This window comes from Diabrotica undecimpunctata, chromosome 8, assembly GCF_040954645.1.
Source record: "Diabrotica undecimpunctata isolate CICGRU chromosome 8, icDiaUnde3, whole genome shotgun sequence".
Taxonomy (NCBI): Eukaryota; Metazoa; Arthropoda; class Insecta; order Coleoptera; family Chrysomelidae; genus Diabrotica; species Diabrotica undecimpunctata.
The window spans coordinates 5,152,769-5,175,854 of record NC_092810.1 but is presented as its reverse complement, the minus strand read 5'-3'; the positions used below and the strand labels follow the sequence as shown (position 1 = coordinate 5,175,854).

At 32.4% G+C, this 23,086-nt stretch overlaps 2 protein-coding genes across 3 annotated transcripts; both read right to left on the bottom strand.

Moving 5' to 3' along the window:
• Nucleotides 1-1,688: 1,688 nt before the first annotated feature.
• armi (probable RNA helicase armitage) lies at nt 1,689-17,011 on the bottom strand. Of its 2 annotated transcripts, XM_072542357.1 has the most exons (6): nt 16,878-16,982; nt 14,526-16,214; nt 13,662-13,859; nt 8,495-8,736; nt 6,053-6,298; nt 1,689-2,056 (listed from the first exon to the last, which is right to left on the bottom strand). In XM_072542357.1, the coding sequence occupies exons 1-6, from the start codon at nt 16,879-16,881 to the stop codon at nt 1,736-1,738; spliced, it is 2,700 nt and encodes an 899-aa protein (XP_072398458.1). In that variant the 5' UTR covers nt 16,882-16,982; the 3' UTR covers nt 1,689-1,735. The 2 variants fall into 2 exon arrangements, with proteins under 2 accessions (XP_072398458.1, XP_072398457.1); XM_072542356.1 differs by having other exon boundaries at nt 14,526-17,011.
• Nucleotides 17,012-18,379: 1,368 nt separating this feature from the next.
• On the bottom strand, nt 18,380-22,699 carry LOC140449196 (uncharacterized). Its single transcript, XM_072542358.1, has 3 exons — nt 21,202-22,699; nt 20,647-20,799; nt 18,380-20,392 (listed from the first exon to the last, which is right to left on the bottom strand). The coding sequence occupies exons 1-3, from the start codon at nt 21,226-21,228 to the stop codon at nt 18,380-18,382; spliced, it is 2,193 nt and encodes a 730-aa protein (XP_072398459.1). The 5' UTR covers nt 21,229-22,699.
• Nucleotides 22,700-23,086: the final 387 nt, after the last annotated feature.

The following is a 23,086-nucleotide window of genomic DNA, read 5'->3' as shown; positions in this document are numbered from 1 at the left end:
GTTCGTCTGGAATGAGATTAAGAATCAAGGTGGAGAAGACACTTTAAAATAAGTTTCAGGTTAAGACAAGCTACAATAATACAGAGTTCAGAACCATTAATATAAGGCGAAGACAACGAGGGTTGGTGGCTAATATGGAACTAAGTAAAGCATATTCACATCCATCGGGAATATCCAATCTAAAAAAACAAGATCTGCTCTCACTGTGTAAGGCTAATGTTATTCAAGAGCACTACCATAGGTTTTATGAAGATTTGCATGTGAACAATGGAACAGTAGAAACCGAACAAACAGAATACAATATGCATGATTTTGATTAAGTGTTAATACCAAAAAATTGTAATAAATAAGTACAATCTTAAATAAAAAAACTTTTATTTGATATGAATTTTTACAGCATCATTTTCCAAAATTGATATATATTTTAAAACCATATGGCCGTATGTGCTAAAATACCTATTTGCTGAAATAAATTTCACATACTTCTTACTGCATATAAAAATATGCAAAATTAAAAACAAACAGTTATGCTAAATGCCAGGTTTGTAGCTTAATTTTTGGAATAACAGTGAATAATATTAAGTTTAAAAAAAATTGAAAAGCTCATAACTCAACATTATGATTTTTGCGGTTACTGCCCTATGGTTTTCAAGGTGCGATATATTAAATTTTGTATTTGTAACCATCCAAACGGTTTGGTTAAATCAATAATGCACTTAAATGCCGGTTTATTACATTCCAAAGATTTCCCTTTTACTTGCTTAACTATGCTCTTCTTCTGATGTTATCCTTTCACTAATTTTCTATTATTCTTGTCGTTAGCTTATGTAACATCTTTTGGAGATGTTACTGCTTCGCTTATAAGCTGTAGCTTACGTCGTTTGTAGTAGCTTTTCTTTCTTCGTGTTTTGCGGGAAGGGTTTTTGTGGATTTTAATATTGGTATCCATGTTTTGTTGATTTTTAGTTCTTCTATCCGATAAAAATTATTTGGGTGCTTATATATTTCCACCGCTTCCCGATACAACCGTGGGTAGTACTGTGATGTTTTATCCAGCATCTGCGTTTCTTCAAACAGCATCCGATGTTCTCCGCTTCCCAAAGCGTGTTCGGCAACGGCAGATTTGTCGATATGTCCTAAACGACAATGGCTTTTATGTTCGTTTATCGTTGTGTTTGTGTGCCTTTTCGTGGTTCCCACATATACCATTCCACATGTGCATGGTATTCGGTATAATCCGGCCGTTGCTAATGGGTCGCGTTTGTCCTTCACCGATCTTAAACAGTCCTTGATTTTCTTTGTAGGCTTGAAAATGGTCTTTACATTGGCTTTTTTAAGTATTTGCCCAATTCTGTCCGTTACCCCTGATATATAGGGCAAGAATGCTTTACGTATACATTCTGTTTCTTCGTTCTTTCTTCTAGAGACGTTGTTCATCGCTTTATGCATTTCTCTTTCCTTAGATGATGGCCGTGAAAGCCTAACGCATTTTATTAACATTATTGTTATTCTCCATTCGTCTGGTCTAGTTTTTATGATTTACCGAACTAGTCGTTGGTTTATATAATATCAAATAGTTTTATAAGAACTATTTGATCTTCACCTGATGATTTTCGGTTTCGCAGTTTTCCCAGCGCTTTTCCGGTTATTTTTTGACGAGATTTAGGTAAGTAATACACATTTTAATATAAAATTATAAATTTTATTTCTTATAACAACCAATAAAAAACAATAATTATTCAAACTCACATCCTTTATAAACACCATTTTCGAGACAATATTTAACAACAGCTCGCCAACAAGGATCGCTGCATAACAACTTGGGATTTCCTACGATGAGCAGAAGTGATTTGGCTCGCGAAATCGCGACGTTCAATCTTTTGGGGTGTGCAACGAAGCCTAAGTTGTGAATAAGATCCGAAGTGATAAAATCTTTAGATGAACGTACCGTGGATATAATGACGATGTCGAATTCTTGACCTTGAAATTCTTCTATAGTTCCGATTTTCGGTACTTCAAATTCTGCTTCAGTAAAAACTGTCCGTAATTCCTTAGCCTAAAAAAAATTTACGAAATTTACAATTTTCTAGTAGTCTCTAGGTTTATTATTGGAATTAGTAATAAAATTACAGTAAGCTGACTTTTTAGTATTTTGTACAGTACATTCGACCAACTTACACCTCAAAACGATTAACGGAATTCGCAGAAAACCTTCCGTTGTAGTAAAGAGCATGGTAAACTGCACTGGTGTTCTCCATAATGTTTAACACTTTGCTGAATTTTAGGTATAAAATAAATATATGTATTATTAACCCGTTGTTCATAGTTTTGCATATTTTGTTACATTTTTTTTACTAAATAGTATTCTTGCATAATGTTATTTAACGTACATTTCTTTCACCTACTTTAATAATTTTTTTCTGAAACAAATCCTACCGAGCTGAGGATCATTTATATTCAAAGTAGATATACAAAGTACTAAAATATCACTTTTAATTTTTGTTAAAAAATACTTCGGAGTAAACTAGAACATTTTGTCAATTTAAATAGTGGTGGTTAGATATGATCTAGCCCATATTTGTATCAGTTTAGTCTACAGGGTTTTTTCTTTTCAGAATGCCTAGAAAAAGTATTGTAAGTCCAAAACAACGAAAGTACTGGGATCCAGATAGCATGAAATCTGCTATTCAAGCTGTGAGAGAAAAAACGATGGGTACATTAAAAGCAGTTAAAACTTATAATGTCCCGAGATCGACAGTACAACGGTTAGCAAAAATGACTGAACTAAGTCCAGATGAAGCAGTACTTAAGAAACTGGGAAGAGGAACTATTCTTGGGCCAGATTTAGAAAAATGTTTGGTGGACTATATCCTTCAACTGGAAGCGAAATTCTATGGTTTAACGCGGACTGATATTAAACGAATGGCATTTAATCTGGCTGAATCAAATGGATTAAATCATCCCTTTATGCAGTTAAAAAAAGCTGGTAGAGGTTGGCTAGATTTGTTCTTGGCGCGTCATAAAAACACATTGGCTTTAAGGAGACCAACTGGAACGTCTTTTGGACGGGCAGCTGGCTTTAACAAAGAGAGAATGTTCAAATATTTTTTGATGATCTGGAAAAAGCATACGTTTACAACGTAGATGAAACAGGCCTAACCATTGTGCAAAATAAAATTGCAGCAATAGTGGGGCGCAAAGGAAAGATACAAATCGCATCGCTGACTTCGGCTGAGAGAGGATCATTGATCACTTTAATTTCATATATGAGTGCTGGAGGGAATTTTATCCCACCCATGTGAATCTTCCCAAGCAAAAATATGAATGTGCAACTCATGAAAGGTACTCTTCCTGGATCGATATCAGCCGTTAATCCTAGTAGTTGGGTGCAGTCTAATTTATTTACACAGTGGTTTAAACACTTCATAGATACCGTTAAACCATCTAAAGAGTTTTCTGTACTTCTTATATTGGATGGACACTACAGCCATACTCGCAATTTCCATCATCCATCATCCAGGCTCAAGAGTCCACTGATGAACATAGGCCTCTTCCTCATGTTTCCAACCCCGTCTATCTTGCGCCGCTCTCATCCAGTTTTTATTTAGTCTTCTTAAATCGTCAGTCCATCTTGTAGGTGGTCGACCGACGCTTCTCTTGTCTTCCCTTGGCCTCCATTCCAATAACCTCTTTGTCCATCGCCCATCTGTCATTCTGGCTATGTGTCCTGCCCATCTCCATTTTAGTCTGGCTATCTTCTCGATGATGTCAGTCACTCCGGTTCTTCTCCTGATGTCTTCGTTGGTTATTCTGTCTCGCAGAGTTATTCCTAACACGGACCGCTCCATTCTTCTCTGCGTGACTCTCAGTTTGGTAGCTGCTGCTTTTGTTAAGGTAAGTGTTTCTGCTCCGTACGTCAAGAGTGGGAGGACGCACTGATCAAATACCTTTCTCTTTAGGCATGTGGGCAGCTCACTTTTAAAAGTTCCTCTCAGTTTTCCAAATGCTGCCCACCCAAGGCCGATTCTTCTCTTCAGTTCATGAGTTTGGTTATCCCTGCCAATCATAATTTCACGTCCCAGGTATTTATATCTATCTACAAGTTCTATTTCTTTCCCACCAATACTGATGTTCTGGTTGGGTACCAAATTGGTCATGATTTTTGTTTTCGAGATATTTATATTTAAACCTACACTTTCTGTAGCCACAACGAGTTCCTGTACCATCTCTCTTGCCATACCTAGATCTTCAGCTATTATAAGTATATCATCGGCGAAACGTAAGTTGTTTAGATATTCTCCATCTATTTTTATTCCCTTTGTCTCGCAATTTAGATGTGATCAATCTGGCAAGGGAGAATAACAGTTATAATTTCATTACCTCTACATTCAACAAACAAACTGCAACCGCTAGACAAAACTTTCATGGGAACGCTCAAGGCATACTATCGCGACAAAATATTCAATATCCCTTGAATAAGACTGTATTCTCAGATGCAGATTTTATTGCAGCAGAAATTCACAGTAACAACCACAGCCATGTAGAACCGCAAGCTATTGAACCTGCTCTCCTACCGAAAACACCAGAAGCCAGCAACATCAGTGAACCAGGTCTTTCTGGTTTACAGAAGTTTGTAAGTCCGCAAGCTATTGAACCTGATATCCTACCAAAAACACCAGAAGCCAGCAACATTAGTGAACCAGGTCCTTTTGGTTTGCAGAAGTTTGTAAGTCCGCAAGCTATTGAACCTGCTATCCTACCAAAAACACCAGAAGCAAGCAACATCAGTGAACCAGGTCCTTCTGATTTGAGAAGTTTGTAAGTCCATTTGAAATATCGCCAGTGTCGTCGATCAGGAAAAAATTTACAAAACGTGGTAGAAAATCATCGAAATCAACGGTAATAACTTCTTCACCTTACAACGAGGAATTAGACCAACAAAACAGCAAAAAGAAATTAAATGTAAAAGGAGTAAAACGACACATTACGGCTGAGTCCACAAGAGAGGTGACCAAGAAAAAGATTAAAAACAAATCAGAGAGGCGGCAAAAAAGGAAATCGAAAGTTCTTCTGACAAATTTGCAATATTTTGTATCGAATGCAAGTGAAAACAATCAACATGTCAGTTTAGATACTTTACTGGCCAAAATAAGAGAAAGACAAGTTTCTGAAATTAAGAGAACTAGCTTTTGGAAAGTATTGTGGGATTTAAGATTTAAATTCAAAAAAGAAAATAATAGGTTACTTTTATGCGAAAGGAGTAGTGTGGTTCACAAAAGAATTAAATTTTTGAGAGAATAAACTTGACTTAAATCTGAAAATGCAACATTCGTATACTTAGATGAGATATGGATATATTACAAAGGGTGGAATTAAAGGAATTTGGCAAGACGACAGCATCAAATCAATAAAACACACAGATAGCGAAGGCAAAAGACACATAATTTTTCATGCAGGAGGGAAAGAAGGCTTTATAGAAAACACAGATTTGATTTTTTCTTCAAAATCAAAAAAGCCAAATAAACAATAATATTTAAAATTCCATTTGAATTTTTGGTCCTCATTTTATACAAATTAAGTCTAACTAATAATACAGGCAAAATATTCTAAACAAAGTAAGCAATTAAAAAGATTATGGAGAACTCCAGTGCAGTTTACCGTGCCTTCGAATGCAAAGAAAAGTTTTGTGCGAATTCCATTAATCGTTTAGAGGTGAAAGTTGGTTGAATGTACTGTAATTGCCGATTATATTCAAATTTTTTTTTTTTTAAAGAGAAATATTAGATCTGTAAGACCTTAATTCATTATTAAACCATTGCACGGGTGTTTTTTCAGCCGTTTGTTGTACTTTTTTTTAGTGGAAAATGCTTTAATGTTAAGTTGTTATTAAGTTTCGGTAAGAAAGACTCAAAAAATATTATAAAATATATAAAATACAGACGAAGAGATGGTGGGAGAGTTGGTACTCCACTCTTCAAGAAATACGACGTCGATAAATAATTGGTATTAATAAGAGACATGTATTGCAATGTATTTACATTGTATTACATACCTGTTTAATATAGGGAGTGACGATACCTATACCACTAGATTTCACTCCAAGTCTGTAAAATTGATTAACGTAATAAAACACTTGGGCTACTTCATGGGGATTGTACCAAGATGGAGAATCTGCTGTTCGATAGTTTTCACCGATTACTCCATGAAATATGATTCGAGTTGGCTTATCACGTTTGCTTGGTAAAAACTCTTGAAGTGAAGTTAGTAGTTCTGCTTCCTTACTGGTTTCATCGTCAATCTAAAAAGGGAAACAAATATTTTCTCAAGAGTAGCCATAAAATCACGGAATATTTAGATTTATACAAATCTAATTATTCACATAACAAATATACACAAATATAGTGAACTCGAAGGAAATAGAAGAAGAAGAAACGTGGCTCCTAAATTTTCGTCTACTGCTCTCCAGTTAATTAGAAGAGACGTCACAAAGATCACAGCAACGAACTGGAAAAATGTAATCAAACGTGTAATCGCAGTGGAAAATGACTGTTAAATATTTACCAGCATTAACCAAATTAGCTATAAATTTAGAAGATACGAGTGATACTAATGATAACAGTGATTCTGAGTGCCGCAGAAAACATCGGACTTCTGATTAACATCCAGAAAACTAAATATATGCCGGCCATATCAAGAATTCAACAAAATAACTTACGAGGTGCAACACGAAACGATAGAAATGGTAGAAGAATTCTGCTACTTAGGATCACTGATAGACTACAAAAAAAAAAAAAGAATATGCGTGGCTAACCGCTGTTATTTTGGCCTGGGCCCTCAACTAAGAGCGAGAAGTATGCCAATAGCAACAAAGTACAAACTTTATAAAACAATAATACGCCCAGTGCTCATATACGGATCGGAAACATGGGCAATGACGACCAGAGATGTAGAGTTACTGCGAGTCTTTGAAAGAAAAGTATTGAGGACCATATATGGCGGAGTAAACGAACAGGGTCTGTGAAGAAGGCGATATAACTTTGAACTCTATAGACTTTTTGGTGATGCAGATATTGTGAAGACCATCAAAATAAACCGCCTAAGGTGGGTGGGCCACGTTATGCGGATGGATGAGAGTGATCCCACTAAAATAACTATGCTAAACAGTCCGGTCGGAAGAAGAAGAAGGGGGCGACCTAAACTCAGATATCTGGACGATGTACAGGAAGATCTGAGGGAGATTGGAGTGAGGGGCTGGAGAAGACAGACACTCGATAGAGAAGGATGGGAGAATGTTTTGAAGCAGGCCAAGGCTCACGAAGGGCTGTAGCGCCAACTGATGATGATTCTGAGTAGATTAGTAAGTTCTTACTTCCAACTAGGTGTTAGTTGAAACCTTTATTTTTATTGTAATTGTAGATATTCTCGTTTTGCTTATATATCTTTGAAAATAGAGTAAAAATACACTTCATGATAGAACAAAAACGTACGAAGTATTTAATTTAAAATAGTCAAAGTACAGGTTAGATGTTTCTTCAACCAAAGCCACCTCGCCGTATTACAAAATAACTCCAAAATAATCATAATTAAAAAAGTCCTAAATTGTGGGTGGCAAATTCATTTGGCTTTAAAAAATGAACCAAGGCATATTTTGACATGAAACAAAAAACAATACTTAGGAGATGCAATCGAAAAATAAGGTTTTACGAAAATTCACCAACGGAATTATTCCACAGGATGTTTCAAAGTTAGGATAATAAAATATAATAATAGTCTCCCATTTTATACCGCTTCGCGGCTTTGGGAGTATAGCAGGGTAGTCTGCTATATCTAGGGCCTACGGTATACAAGGAAGGTAACATGGCCAGTGCTACGCTTCAACCGCCTATTATTACCCCTGGTTTTACCCAATGTACTCATTTTATTCAGGCTGAGTCGACCTGGGGCCTATAGACATTTTTAAAAATGTCTAGTTGTTCTTGCCGGCGGTAGGATTCGAACTCCGGACCACCGGCGTGCGAGGCAAGCATCCTACCGCTTGCGCTACGCAGGCCCTAGGATAATAAAAACACCTTTTAATTAACCCCGTATAAGTCAAATATATAATTTTATCAAAACACTGACTATACCAAATCTTTATCATCATCTTTAATAATTCTTCTCAGGTTTTTCCATAACACTAAAATATTATATAAGGCTAGCTCAAATATCTTCAATTCCAAAAAGTTCAGTAATGTCTTCATTTAGCAATTCATCTTCAAAATTGTCTTAATTTTGATCTCTCGCTAGGCTATACTCGTAGAATGTTGCTGTAGATTCGAACGGTTGAATCTTTTTAACCTTACAGCCACTTCCTCTGGATGAAATAGTACGTAAATCTTCCATACATAAAAAGTTATGTTGCATATCTGGTTCTAATATGAAATTCATAGAAATTGGATTTTTTAGTGGGCTTGGAAAGTGAAGATAAGCTCTAAAGTACAAAAAATATACTTACAGTGGGTATCAACTCATTATAATAAAAGAGTGTGCTGTACAAAGTAAGAATATCCGGAAGGGCTCTGTAATTATACAATAATTTCGTTACAAATCTTGGATCAAATCCAGACGTTTCTGGAAATCCTTCTGGATCACGAACATACGGAAATCTGTTCATAATTCGTTCCAAATAAGACTCTGCCAGTCCACATTCGGCCGCAACTTTAGATAACATAACGGGCCCTAGCTGCATGGGATCACCTAAAAAATAGTATTAATAAACATATTAGTGTATTAGAGTAAATAATGATTCGTAGCTCAATTTCATTTTTACGTTTCTACAAATACAAAATTTAAATAAATCACTTATTTGAGAAACCCCTTCTTCTTCTTCCAATGGCGCTACAACCCTTTGTGAGTCTTGGCCTGCTTAACAATGTTCTTCCATTCTGCCCTGTCGGATACTTTCCTTCGCCACTGCCTGATGTTTTAAGATCCCTCTCTACGTCGTCTATCCATCTTTTACGAGGCCTTCCTCTTGTTCTGTTTCCTTGGGGCTTCCATCTCTGGACTACTTTTACAGCTCGATTGTCTGGCATTCTTTCTAGGTGACCAAGCCAGTTTAGTCTTTGTGACTTTACAAATCTTACAATATCTGCGCTCTGAATTAGTTTATCCAGCTCGTGGTTCATTTTAATTCTCCACGAACCATCGCTGCATTGGGTTGGTCCAAATATCTTCCTTAGTATTTTGCGCTCAAATATTCTCAGTTGATTTTCATCAGTGGTTGAGAGAGTCCATGTTTCACATCTATATGTGACCACTGGTCTAATTACTGTTTTGTAGGTTCTCAGCTTAGACTCACGATTCAGTAACTTACTTTTCATTAAGTCTTTGTATGCATAAAAGCACTTATTACCGCTAAGAATCCGTGCTTGTATTTCTTGACTGATGTTGTTGTCATTTATTATTGAGCCTAGGTAGGGAAAAGTGGAGGCATATTTGTAGACATGGTTGTCTTCCTTCAGATTCTCATGTTCATTCAATTTTGTGCACTCCATATATTTTGTTTTGCTTTCATTTATTTCTTTCTTTTGTTTCTCATTTCAAAAACCCCATATAAATTACCATATGTATGGTATGATTTGGAGATGTATTAGAGAAACACTTTAAGTTCATGACTAAACGCGTTTGTCCTATGCAGCGCGCATGTCGTTATAATTTGGCGCAATAATGCCAATAATTTCAATCTTGTGTTGTGAATGCATGTAGATCAATAAATGTGTAGTGAATACGAATACAGAAGTAATAATATTGTGGATTACTTATTTGTATTATATCTTGACAAACATATTTTAAAATGAGCGAAAGCGACACTGATAATAACGATATTAATTTATCTAATCAGAAAAAGAAAAGAATAAAAAAAACCCCTCCCGAATATAGAAATAAAATATTAAAATGAGCTGGAGTTAAAGGAAACGATTACATCAATTGAAAGAGGAAGAGTGTTCCTGCAGTTCCTTTTCCATCTTCCAAACATCGCAAGTAAGTATATAATTTGTTCCTTTCTAATAAAAAGTTCTGATGGAAAACACTTTTTTGTTGACTGATCTCAAATAAGTGATTCAAATGCGAACCTTACTTCTTTATTTTCTCACCAGCCTTTCTATCACCAACTGTTAATTCGTAGTGGATAAGCTTGGAAGAAAGTTGGTGCAAAACCTCATGTATTTTGGAATTATACATGCGCCAAAAATCCTACAACCATTTTGACTATATTGTCGAGTACAGCTCACATGAAATGCAAAATTTTACATTCGAATTCTACATTAGATACGATGTGGTTGAATTGAAGTATAATATAATAACATTAGTAGGTAATTAAATAAACTTGTTTTACAATTTTAAACAATTTGAAATAATTCTCGACTGAAATACTCTTCTTAACTTTTTCAATATGCTTGCTGTGGGATTTCCCATATCTCTAGTATGATTTCATTTAGCTTGGCAACACCCTGTGAAATTTACTACAAACAAATGCCATATCCCACTAATACTGTGAGATAGATTTATCCTTCCTCAACATTCTTGTACAAAATCATCTCGATATCTTTATTATCAAAGATTGTACAACACTTTAAATGTAACAAGTTTTTATGGGCAATTAAAGCAAATAAAATCAAAGAAAACACTATTTATATAAAATTTATTAATGTTTCTCTTTCGTATGAACTGTTCCCTTTTATCAGGTTTACAAACTTTTAATACTAATAACTAGACTTCGGCAAATATGCAAATAAAAATGTAGAAAATATGCGCATAAATATGCACGTGTTTACCCGAAAATATGCAAATATTTTACAAAATATGCATACAAATAAATAAAAAAATCGTAAAATAGTAACAATTTTATTTAAAAAAAAAGTGTACATAACTAAATATTTCCTACTATTCATTAAGATTTACATTTATTTTAAGTAACTACATCATTTTTAAGTATGAATAAACTTATTTAGAATTATGGTAACAATAAATGACCAAGTGGTGTTCAAAATTTTCTAACAAAAACTTGTGGCTTCTGTCTGAGTACATATATTTATATATGGAAAAACTTCGTTCAACACCAACTGATGTAACGGGAGCATTTTTCAAACTAACCAAAACATTTGGTTCTAAATTAATTGTTTCCGAAATATTTCCAGCTAGAACACTGACTACTTCAGAAAGAATATGGTAACCTTTATTTTTTTTCATAGTAGCTTCAAATTTTTTTAAAATATCTTTTCCAATATTATCTCTAACGTTCCGACAACATGACGCAAATTCTTTTATTAATGCTGTACTTTCGAACAATGACAGTTTTGGTGATTCTAACTGAGTAATTGTTTTTTGAACAAAACTAAAATTTGATTTTATAAATGAAAGTTCTTGTTGAAGCAAGTTACTCTGAAAAGTTTGTTTAGAATCCAAAAGAGATTGGGAACTTTCATCTGTTAACGTATCAATTATGTTCTTTATTTTAACAAAATGATCTGCATAAAAATTAGCTGCTTCTAACCATGTTCCCCATCGCGTTAAAATAGGTTGTGGTGGAAGAGGAATGTTAGGTAGCATTTCTTTATAAAGTTGAATTCTTATAGGAGATTTAAGAAATACTTTTTTGACACTGGATATCATGGTATTTACAAGAGGAAACTTTTTTCGTATTTCCTCTGCAACTCTGTTTAATCCATGCGCTACACAAGTAACATGTATTAAATCTGGGAAAAATATTTTTAAATTTTGTCCTGCTTTCACCATATAAGGAGCAGCATCCGATAAAATAAGCAGTAATTTATTAGAAGGAATAGTTGTTGGAAGAAAAAAAGTTACTAATGTTTCTTGTATAAAACGCGAAATTGTTAAAGCATTTGTTTTCTCAAGTTGCTGGCATGAAATAAGATGAGATTTTGGTAAGGTATCTTCTTTAAGAACACCAATCAATAAATGAGCAATATACTTTCCTGAGGAATCAGTGGTTTCGTCTACAGATATGTAAAAATAATTATCTGCAATTTTTTCCTTAATATTAATTAACACCGACGAGTATAGCCCGTTCACATTATTTCTTCTTAGAGACCGATCACTTGGAACATTAAGTTTGCAATATTTTTTTAGAAACGAACTAAAATTTACATTTGCTAATTTTGAAACCGGTATGTTTGCAGACACTAATGCGCGACACAAGTCTTCATTAAAAGTTTCTTGCTCATCTAATTTTTTTGAAGTAGATTGGAAACATTTAGCCATTGAAGTTTGATGTTTTCCTCCTATTTTTCCTTTTTTTGCAATGTGTGAAGCAGTTCTCACATGTTGGTCTATCTGAAATTTCTTCTCACATGCTATCTATAAATAAAAATAAAAACCTTTATTTTAACCCAACCTTTAAAATATAAAAATATACAAGGTGTTTTTGGTTAATCAAATAACTGGTTTGGAAAAAAAAACACTCGCTAAGTGTTTTAAATGCAGTATTAATCCACAAATTAGTTTTTGTTACTAACCATTAGTACATCATATAACTTATTTTAAAATTCAACAAAAGTTTTTTTTTTTTGTTAATTCAATTACAATAAAAATAATTGTGTTTTAGAATAGCTGACTTCATAAAAAAAAGTAAAGGTGAAAAATTTTTCTAAATACACACCATTGTATTGTACCATGGACAATTTTTTCTCACTAAAGGAAGCTATTTTTCATTTAAAAACAACCTACGAGTACTAAATTTCAAGTAAATACGTTTATTGGTTTTAAAGTTATTGTTGTTATTAACTAAAACAATTTAATTTTTTTTAATTTTAACACCCTGTATCTCGAAAAGTAAATAAGTTTGACCCCTCATTAACTATATCGTTTTGTACAATTTTTCGAGAAGTATCTACAGTCAAACGTTGTAAGTGTCATTTGGAAACACCCTGTATGTATGAAATATTAGATATTTAATAGAAAATATTAGATACTTACAATTTTGCCACAGACTGAACAGTAGATTTTTCCCATATCCATAGACAGCTCTTTATAAGGTTTAATCCAAGTTGAAGCACTGGTTGTTTTAGGCATTATAAAATCACAATCTTCCTTTTTGTTACGCACAACGAGTGTTTACGCTTTGAATATCAAAACAAAAATGATTTACAAATCTGAGCATCAAATTAGAAATGTTTAGGTACCTAATTCAATAAACTGGGAGATTTTGGAAAATCCCTAAATTAGGAACCAAACTATTAGCCGTTTACCTGCTGTTAAGATACAATAAATTGTAGATAGATTTGGGGATTAGATCATAAAATGCAAATGAGCGAACCCTTAGCGATTATCCAATAACTGAATGCTTCAGTGACCGAGACTTTCTAAGAATGTTGAGGGCTACTTAAATTGATCTTCTTTGAAATTGTAAATGTTTTGTACCTGTAGAGATTACGTACTTAGATCATTTCTTGATTAAAATGACTACAAAATTTTATACAAGAATTGAAATAAATTGGTATGTTTAAAAATTTTCAAATACAGTATAAAAATCTGTACTTTTATGCACTTTATGCAAACTTTTATACAAATATGCCAAAATATGAAATATTTGCATAAAATATGCACAATATGCAAAATGCATATTTGCCGAAGTCTACTAATAACTTAATACATACCTGCTAATATAATTTGGCCAGAATTTTTATTTAGAAAGGATAAAGGAATCATAACATGAGGTTCTCCAGCCTGAGCTGCTTCGTCAACAATTATATGAGTAAAATGACCTTTTGGGATGTTCAACTGGAAAAATTGTCCGGCACAATTACAGGTTGCAACAGTTATTCTACTTCGGCCCAAAGTAGACATATTACTCTCTAAAAAATAATTATTTGTGGTGAGTCACAGAAATTATTATTATTTATACACAAGAGTACAGGTCTTAATATAATTTGATCGGCCTATGGTGGAGCAGTACGGCAAGAGATAAGGGCTTGCGGCTTGGTGATACTCCCCCATAGATCCCTACCGGAAGGGCGTGTGCCGCCTAAATACCGGGTATATATATACCAAGGAAATCATTTGGAATGTCACACATAAACAGAGGGATGTTTCAAATTCTAATAAAATGTAAAGAGAGAATAGTCTGAAGGTTCTTTAAATATATTTCATCAAAATTTAGACAACTATTAATTGTAAATACATTTAACTATCATCATTAAAAGAATACATATACTAGCCTAATGATATCTAAATTATAGTGACTCCATATAAGTGATTGGGTGTTAGCAGCAGCAACAAAAAGAATGCAGCTACAGGTTAATATAAGTAAAAACAAGTATATGAAAGTTACAAATGACACACAAATAGCATAAACCAAAGATGCAGTGATCAAAATATTTTAACAACAAGCAAAGCTACAAAAAGAACCAAACTACTATCTCTTATACACTGTTAGGCAACTGGCTTATTGCAAAAATACTTTCTTATTAACCATAGTGAATATAATAATTAAAGGAATATATAAACAAATAATAACTTACTAAATTGTATTCCATTTGGATTATTCACTTCTGAAAGTACAGTATCTTCTCTAGCAAAGCTTACAGTAGCACAATAGGGTAATAAACTATTAGGAATAGTTTCTTTCAAAGCATAATTATATGAAATTAATCTAACAAGATCTCCTGGTAAAAGAACTCCTGAATCAATAAGCCTCAGAGCCAACAAATTTGCCGCACTGTTGGATGGTGCTGTTACTAATAATCTAGAGGAAGGAATTAATCGTGTTAACTGCAAAATTGTTTCAACAAGAGTTATTGTTTTTCCGGTACCTGGAGGTCCAAAAATGATATATGGAAATGGTCTAGTTGTACCCCAAAGAACATGCTTTACAGCATTTTTCTGGGTTTCATTTAAATTTCTGTTAAACCATTCCAAAGTAACTCTTTCTCTTGTGTTTTTATTGTCAGAACTGTTCAAACTATCATTCTCTTTGTATTCTTTCATTTTGGATAAGATAAAAGTCATTCTGTTTGGTTTTTTACCATTGGGTGATGATAACTGCTCTTTTTCTATAAAATCTACTTGGCGATCTTTTTCTATAATTCTGTTAGGGAATAGGAGCTCTGGTCCAAGATTTCTTATGGCTAAGCAAGCAGCATGATGTAATTTCTTATATACAGATCTACTAGCTTCTGCAGTTATTGAATAGTCTTCTCCATCATACTTATCATGGAACAATGGGCTAAATTTGAGGAATACATGAGTAGCACTAATTTTGTGTATGTGTCCCTCGAAAACAACACCTTTACTATTACTGGGATCTGTAGCTCTAATTTTATCTCCTATTGCAAGTGAAGGTCTTTGTTCTGACAGATTATCAATTTCAAGCATAAGGTACTCTCCATTCTTTATAAAACACGCTTTTTCTTGATCATATTTTTTGATAGAAACTAACATGGAAATTTCATCTAAATACAGAAGAGTGTGAAACCTATCTTCATAATTTATAGGTGTTAAATTAGCTGTAAGGGATGGTTTAATAGACTGTATCGCTTGAATCTGTTTATCAATACTACCAGTAGAATTTAATGCTACAACATCAATTAATTTCTTGGGAACAGTATAATTGGGTAAATTTGAAACTGCAAAACGTACATTCGTACTGCTTGGTCCCCTAATAACTTGACTGTGAGAGTTTACATATGGTGTGACATTCCTATTACTATTCTTAAAATATGTTGTTCTTTGATTGTTATCTTGTATTGAAACTAAAACATTTATACATTTGCACAGAACAAAATCACCAAAATTTAAAATATAAGATTCTTTGGCTTCTCCAATACTTTTTGAACTACATTCACATACAATTTCATGTTTATCACCAGGACTTAAGACAATGTTTTCTACATTGCCTGTTATATCGCACTGTAAATGTTTTCCCAAAAACTTAGCACTTAATAATGTTAAATTATTCTCACCATTATTAGTGATACTTATCTTAAACGTCTGAGTCTCTCCCAACTTTTCAAAATACACATTCACATCTTGTACTGCTAACCCTGGATAATTTTCTGTATAATGTGAAATATCAGGTAATATACTGGATACGTTTTCTTTTTTCAGTGTAAGATTTTCAGGAAGAACTTTTATGGCTCTCCAAGAATGCCCCATTTGAGTACTTTCGATAACCTGAGCCACAACTTTATCCCCTACTGCTGGTAAGTAACCTAAGGACAATGATAACTGATTAAAAAATATTTTACTATCTATCGTACCCATCTCTTTAGACTTGTTCCACATAGATACTTTTCCTGAGAGAAGGTGTAGTCTGACAGGTGATATCTTATTGATTTCTAACACATCACCAGCTAAATCCAATAATTTTTCATTAACCTTACATTTTACGTCTAGTTCTAGCCAATCACCTACAACTGGTAGGAATTCCAACTGAATTTTGTCTAAATCAAGAATAATCTCAGAATCAGTTAGATAAAGTTGACGACCAACTCTTCGTTCAATTTGGCATGTTAATATCCGATTATACCATAATGAATCTAAATCTTCTGCTGCCCATTCGTTAAAAATTTCTACATTTGTTGCTTTCGTAATATTATCACTAGTAAAACAGTTAAACTTTACTTTTGTGCCTACCTCAATATTTGAAATCATGTTGGAACATACATATATATCATCAATAACAAAACTGTCTTTTCTTATCTCAGTAACTACACCAGTCTCCGCAGAAACTCTGTTTTGGATGGTACTACAACTGGGTTTGTTTTCAACAACTTTTTGCTTCCCTTCTTCATTCTTTTGTAATATGTTATAGGCATCTTCCAAAGATAAATCATCTTCTGCATTATTGAAAAATAAAGATGAAATATAATTACCCATAATCGCTATTTTAAAATAAAGAACAGCTGAAGTAGCAAAACTAAATCAGATACATATTTAAACTTAACTTAAACTTAAACAATATTGTTTTAGGTTACGTTTATGTTTTGATTTCTTCTCTTCTTTTGGTTAGCATATTGAAATTAAATTATTGATAGATAAGATATTCAGTTAATTAAGCGAAAATAATGAGAAACCGGAGGATTTTCACATTTGGTCCCATCAGTGTTACCAATGGCTGGGCATGGAAAGATGCACCTCCCTGTCAAAAATTATGCGATTTTGTCCAAAATTATGCGCTGTGTTGTAAAACGTGTGAAGCAATCAACAAACATCAAACAAACCTTATTTTTATGTCCTTACTGTCATCTGTCACGTCCTGTCAGTTGTCATTGTAATAGTGATTGAAAATCATGATTGAAAATGGATTGAAAGCGTGTCACAGTCACAAAACAAATAAACAAAATGGTAAATGATGGTAAACAAAATAAACAAGAAACTGAAAAGAAAATAAGTAGGATTGAGGTTTAATTTTTATTTGTTGATTTAAGAGTATGTTAACTGTCATATAAAAGCTTGGCTAGGTTAGAGTGCCTTAAAATGCGAAATGCCCAAAAAAAGTGTGTGATACTGGTACACCCTTGCCCTTGATGGTTATGTTATAACTTAAAAACAAGAATATGGCGCATCTAGACTGGATTAATTTTAATAGGTGAGTACATAATTATATATATTTTTATCCTATTTAACTACAATTCATTTGATTGTGGAACCTGTTCACTTTTTAATGCTTATATGGTACTAAGAATAAGAACTATTCCATCATCATAGGCATATGAAAATATGCTCTTAAAGTGGCAACTGGGAACTGCAAGGTTCTAGTAAAATATCTATGGAAACTGAATACAATAAAAATTATAATTATGACTCTTTCCTACATATTTGTAATACTTTTTTTATAATTATGTAGTTTAACTTTTTTTTATTTTATTTCAGAATACCTTATGTACTGTGTCCTGTGTCATGAGCAATTGATGAACCTGTCTAGTTCCTCCATGGTATTTTTCTATGTTTCCTAGAGACAACTTATTGTGGAAGGAGTTTACTTATGTGCTTTTGAGGATAACAATGATACTCCTGTTATTCATATCAGCAAAGAAAATGTACCTTTGCAATTGAAAACTGTTGCATATACCTCAGATCGGTAAAATGTGAATACAAAAAGAACATGTTCAACTAATTTGTCTTCCTCAGAAACTGAAGACATAAAAGTTTGCAAATTATTTGCCAAGTTATTTTCTTTACTTAAAATATTATCAGGAAAATAGGATATTTTGAAAAATATACATCATTTGTAATATTTTAGCTTTAATAATCAGTTATGAATGGTACTTACAAGTAAACAACAGATTAAATATCTTAAACTAATGTAAATTATTCTATTAAAACAAAAACATAGGTATACTTAAAGTAGAAACATACTATATTAAAATACAAGCTACTGATTGTCTTTCCATGTATTATGGCCTAGCATTTTTTTGGATGGTATGAATTTTAAGCAACCGCCATTCTTTTCAACTCCTGCTTTGGTTGCCAAAATAGCCTTTGCTGTTGAAGAGTTTAATAAATTCCGTTTGTCACTTTTTATGTTAAACAAATCACTAAATATACGTTCTACACTAGCATTAGAGAATGGCAAAACAAAAAGTAGCTGTAGCGTTTTTTTTAAATTCGGAAATAAAAAAGCATTAGCATCATTTTTTAAATTAAATATTTGAGACCAATATTGCTCACAGTCATCTGAATTTAAATTTAATTTTTCAAAGTCTAATAAAGCGTGTCTTCTCCATTCATTATCTAACTCCTGAATATTAACATATTCTTTTAAAATAGGGAATTGATTAGTTACACATTGTAATGATTTTATTTCAAAGCTTTGTGCAATTTTGGGATCCAATATTGAAATTATTTTATAGATAGGGTCGTTAAAGGTGAATCGATTTTTAATATTACTAACTAACTCTATATAGAATTCTAAAATACATTTAAAAAAACTATCAAATTCTTTTTGGTTCAAATTTGGCTTTTTTTTTAATTCTTTCAAGCTTTCTGTTGCAGCAACTCCTATATAAATATCATGTAAACTAACAAAATTTGTAGGGTTTTCATGGTTAAGTCTAAATATGTCGTTGGTTCTTTTTATTACAGACATCTTTATAAAATTAGAACACAGCGTTCTCAACAGAGTTTCAGTTTGTGGCTGAACCTTACAAAGAAGTGGTTTTTCTGACTGAAAGAGTAAATTGAAATCTGTCATTAGTCCTAAAGAATATGACAAAAACTCTAGATACACCGGTGTGAACAAATTTGACATGGTTTCCAACATTGTTTCTGTTGTAATTGACGGGTCTTCAAATACATACTCTGTCAAATATGCTCTAAGTGGCTCATATTGCTCAAGTACTCTATCGACACATTCTTTAATAGATAACCATCTTGTTATGGCTGGAGAGAGTATCTTGTGAATTTTCACTTGAAAAAAATTTTGGAACTCTATAAATTTGTGTCTCCTCAAAGCACTCCTATTAAAATGACTGCCTATGTTCCGTAGCAGATCTTCCACATGCCTAGGTAATTTTAAACAGGCTTTTGATGTAGCTAAATGTGCCATATGACATGAGCATCTAATGCATACTATGTGTGGAAATTCTTCTTTTAACTTGGAAAATACAGAGTTAAACTCTCCAACCATAACATTGGTGGTATCTGATGAAAACCCTACAAAATTAGTCAGTGGAATATTCTTTGAAGTTAAACAGTTCTTTAGAATACCATATAAATCACTAGCTGTTGATCCATGAGCCTCGACAAGATCAAAAAATTGTGTTTTGGTTGAATTATTTTCATAAATTATAGTAGTGAATGCACATTGCTTTTTTACTGAAATATCAGTAGTTTCATCCATAACCAAAGAAAAAAAACATCCTGGCTCCCTTAATTTAATATATAGTTCTTCAAGAAAATTATACCCCAAGTTATTGCAAATAATTGACTTAGCTTTGGTTCGTTTTAAGTGTAATTGTTTAGCAATTTTCGAGTCATAACATATATTTTGAATTAAAGGAGTTAGGGTGTCTACTAATAAAAATGGCAGGTTATTGCTTGCCAACAAGGCACATAACTTTAACTCTGCCGTTTTTACAGCTACATCATCAGCATTTGGTTTATACAATTCAGTGAGTTTAGTATTGCTCGCCACTTTTGTCCAATTTAATTTATGCCTTTCACTTATTGAATGTTTTAGTAATACACTTTTATGAGCTACAATATCACAATCACATACCTTGCAATAGGCGTACTCATTACCCTCAGATGATGGTTGTTTTATTGATTTTTCTAACCAATTCTTAAACTGTGGTACACTTTTCCAAGAGCTGTTAAAAGTCTTCTTTTTTTCACTCTTTGATGCTTTCTCTATTTTTATTTTCTTTTTTGCTGGTGTAGGATCATTCTAAAAATATAATCATAATTTAGATGGTGTAAATCAATAAAATATTAGTCAAAGTCAAATACAAATGTATTTCACTACTGTAGTAGTTTTAAATCTTTCTCATATTATACCTAATTTCTGTAATTATATCTGATATTTGTAGTTTATAGTTTAATTTAATTATATTATCTATATAATTTTAATAAATAAATACGATATGAAGTCTGTGTTTTTATGTAATTTTTATAAAATTATCAATTGCTTCAATACATTACCATAGTATCGCCATTGTCACTCATAATATGAGAATGTGTGGGAGCAGGATAAATAGGGGAGCCTTCAACTTGATGACTGCAACCTGGCTTTTCTACATCAAGTGGTACTGGGGAATCTTTCTGCTTATTTGTCTCTGTTTCCTGATGTTTACTCTAAAAAACAATTTGCTTTATTAAAACACAAAATTTAATTTTAAGAAGCTTAAAAGATCTATACAAAATCTACTGAACTTTTACCTCTCATTCACAGCAGGTATATGTTGGTAATTTTGATTTTTGAAGAAGCATAAAGATATTGTAAACTATATGGTACTTAAAAAAACCAATAAGTACCATTAATTATTGTATAGGAAATGATTTTTTGATGTGAACAAAAAATAATTATTTTAAACTATTGAACATGCATCCTAGAAGGTACAAATTTAGTTATGGTTAATGCTTATGTGATTTCTCTATTATATATATATATATATATATATATATATATATATATATATATATATATATATATATATATATAAATGATTGTAACTTTTAACTATTTTTTATATTTACCTTAAAACTGAAAAGCCACTTATCCATTTTCTATATATTTTTTAGTTTCTTTGCACAAACACAACACACAAAGTAACAGTTGAAGAAGTACACTTGAATAATTAATTTTTTTTTTCAATTTGTGCCTTATATTTATATATGTAATTTAATGTGAAATCCCTGTAAATACAAATGTGAAGTACCTACCTACTCAAATATATGTGAAACCTTTCCTTCAATGTGTATTGATTGGGTATTGTCAGATAGGGGGATTTTTCTGGTGAGAAATATTTGCTTGGGGAATAACAGGGCACTTTATAGTTAGATTCTTACTACAAAGAATGAAAAATGATTTTAATGTAAATGTTATTTATATTATACAAATGACCTTTTCCTTTTCAGTACCTTTCAATAATTGCTCCCTCCAAATAATGGTGAAATTTTTAAAACAAATTTATTTTTTGGTTTTGAGATATTTAATATGTCTTGGCAGACCTCACCCGCCTACTCCTGTTACTATGGGAAATTGAGATTCATATACTTGTTATGCAGTTTTTTTCGGTTTCTTACAAATTATTACATATATAGAAATTATTACATTTTATGATCTGACAAAGTAAGGAATAGAGATTCCTATAATTTTGTTAGATACACTTCTAGATGTTAACCTATGGTATTATTCTATGGCCTCATGAATGTTGCTGCTGTCAATTCGTTCGAATTATAAAAAAAACAATTCAGAAGAATTTAAACATTGCTGAAAAATATTTGAAAGATTTAGGAATATGACAAAATAAAATATGAGGAAAGCTTTGAACCCTCATTTAGCTTGAGTTGTACAACAACCAGCATTACACTTATCAAATACCCCTATACCAGGCCCATTAGAAATGACCACCAATAAAAAAAAGAAATTGCAAATACTAAAAAAGATAGAAAACGCGATATTTTTGCACATTTTGTCTGTCCTGGTTGTGTATGGAGAACATTGTAGCATGTTGCTCTGAATGCACAGAGAACAATTTGGAGTAAAATTCAAAGTTGTATTTTGAGCAGAGAATTTTTCTGTTTATTGTTATAACCAAATTTGTGTAGGTTAATATTTGTATTTTAATAAAACATCTGTAGGAATTTTGGAAAACATTTGTTTACCAAGTGCTAATAAAAGTTAAACAAAGCAGAAAATTAAAGGTTTTAGATTAATTCCTATATTTTTTGAAAAATAAAACAACAAAAATAGAATAACATAAGGTCCTTAAGTAATAGACACGTAAACCGACAAAATACTTAAAAACATTATGTGAATGTTATCTGAAATTTGTAAGTCATTTAAATTTTGGTCCTGATGGACTCCACAGGTGACTTTTTCAGACCACCCGTCCACTCCCGGGTTAACCCTAAACCACTCTTAATGAAGGTGACTCAGGTGGCCGAAAATCAATTTTTACATGTTGTAAATTTATTTTCGATATAATGCCGCCATAGAATGGAAATTTTCTTCCATAAAGTAATTTTTATTTGCTAAAGTTAATGCTGTATAACCAAAGAATATAGACGCTTATAGAAGAGCAATTCAAATGGGCGATTTGGTTACGGTTTAAGAGGGTGGCTGCATAAACTCACAGCGTGGTGCCGTGGCCGTCGGCTTAAAACTATCATGAAAATTTCATAATGAAATATGTAGTTAGGGGGAAGTGGGAAAGGAGTACGAACGAGTAACTTTGCATCTACGACTAAACAAATTTCGATGCAATTGATTTGCAAACTGTCTTTTTTTTATTTTTTCACAATAAAATCTTTATTTTCAATATATTAAATTGTTAAATTTTTAATTTTAAAACTTAAAAATGTATGATATTTACAATATTCAAAGTATTTATTTTTTTAATTGTATAACTTTGAATTA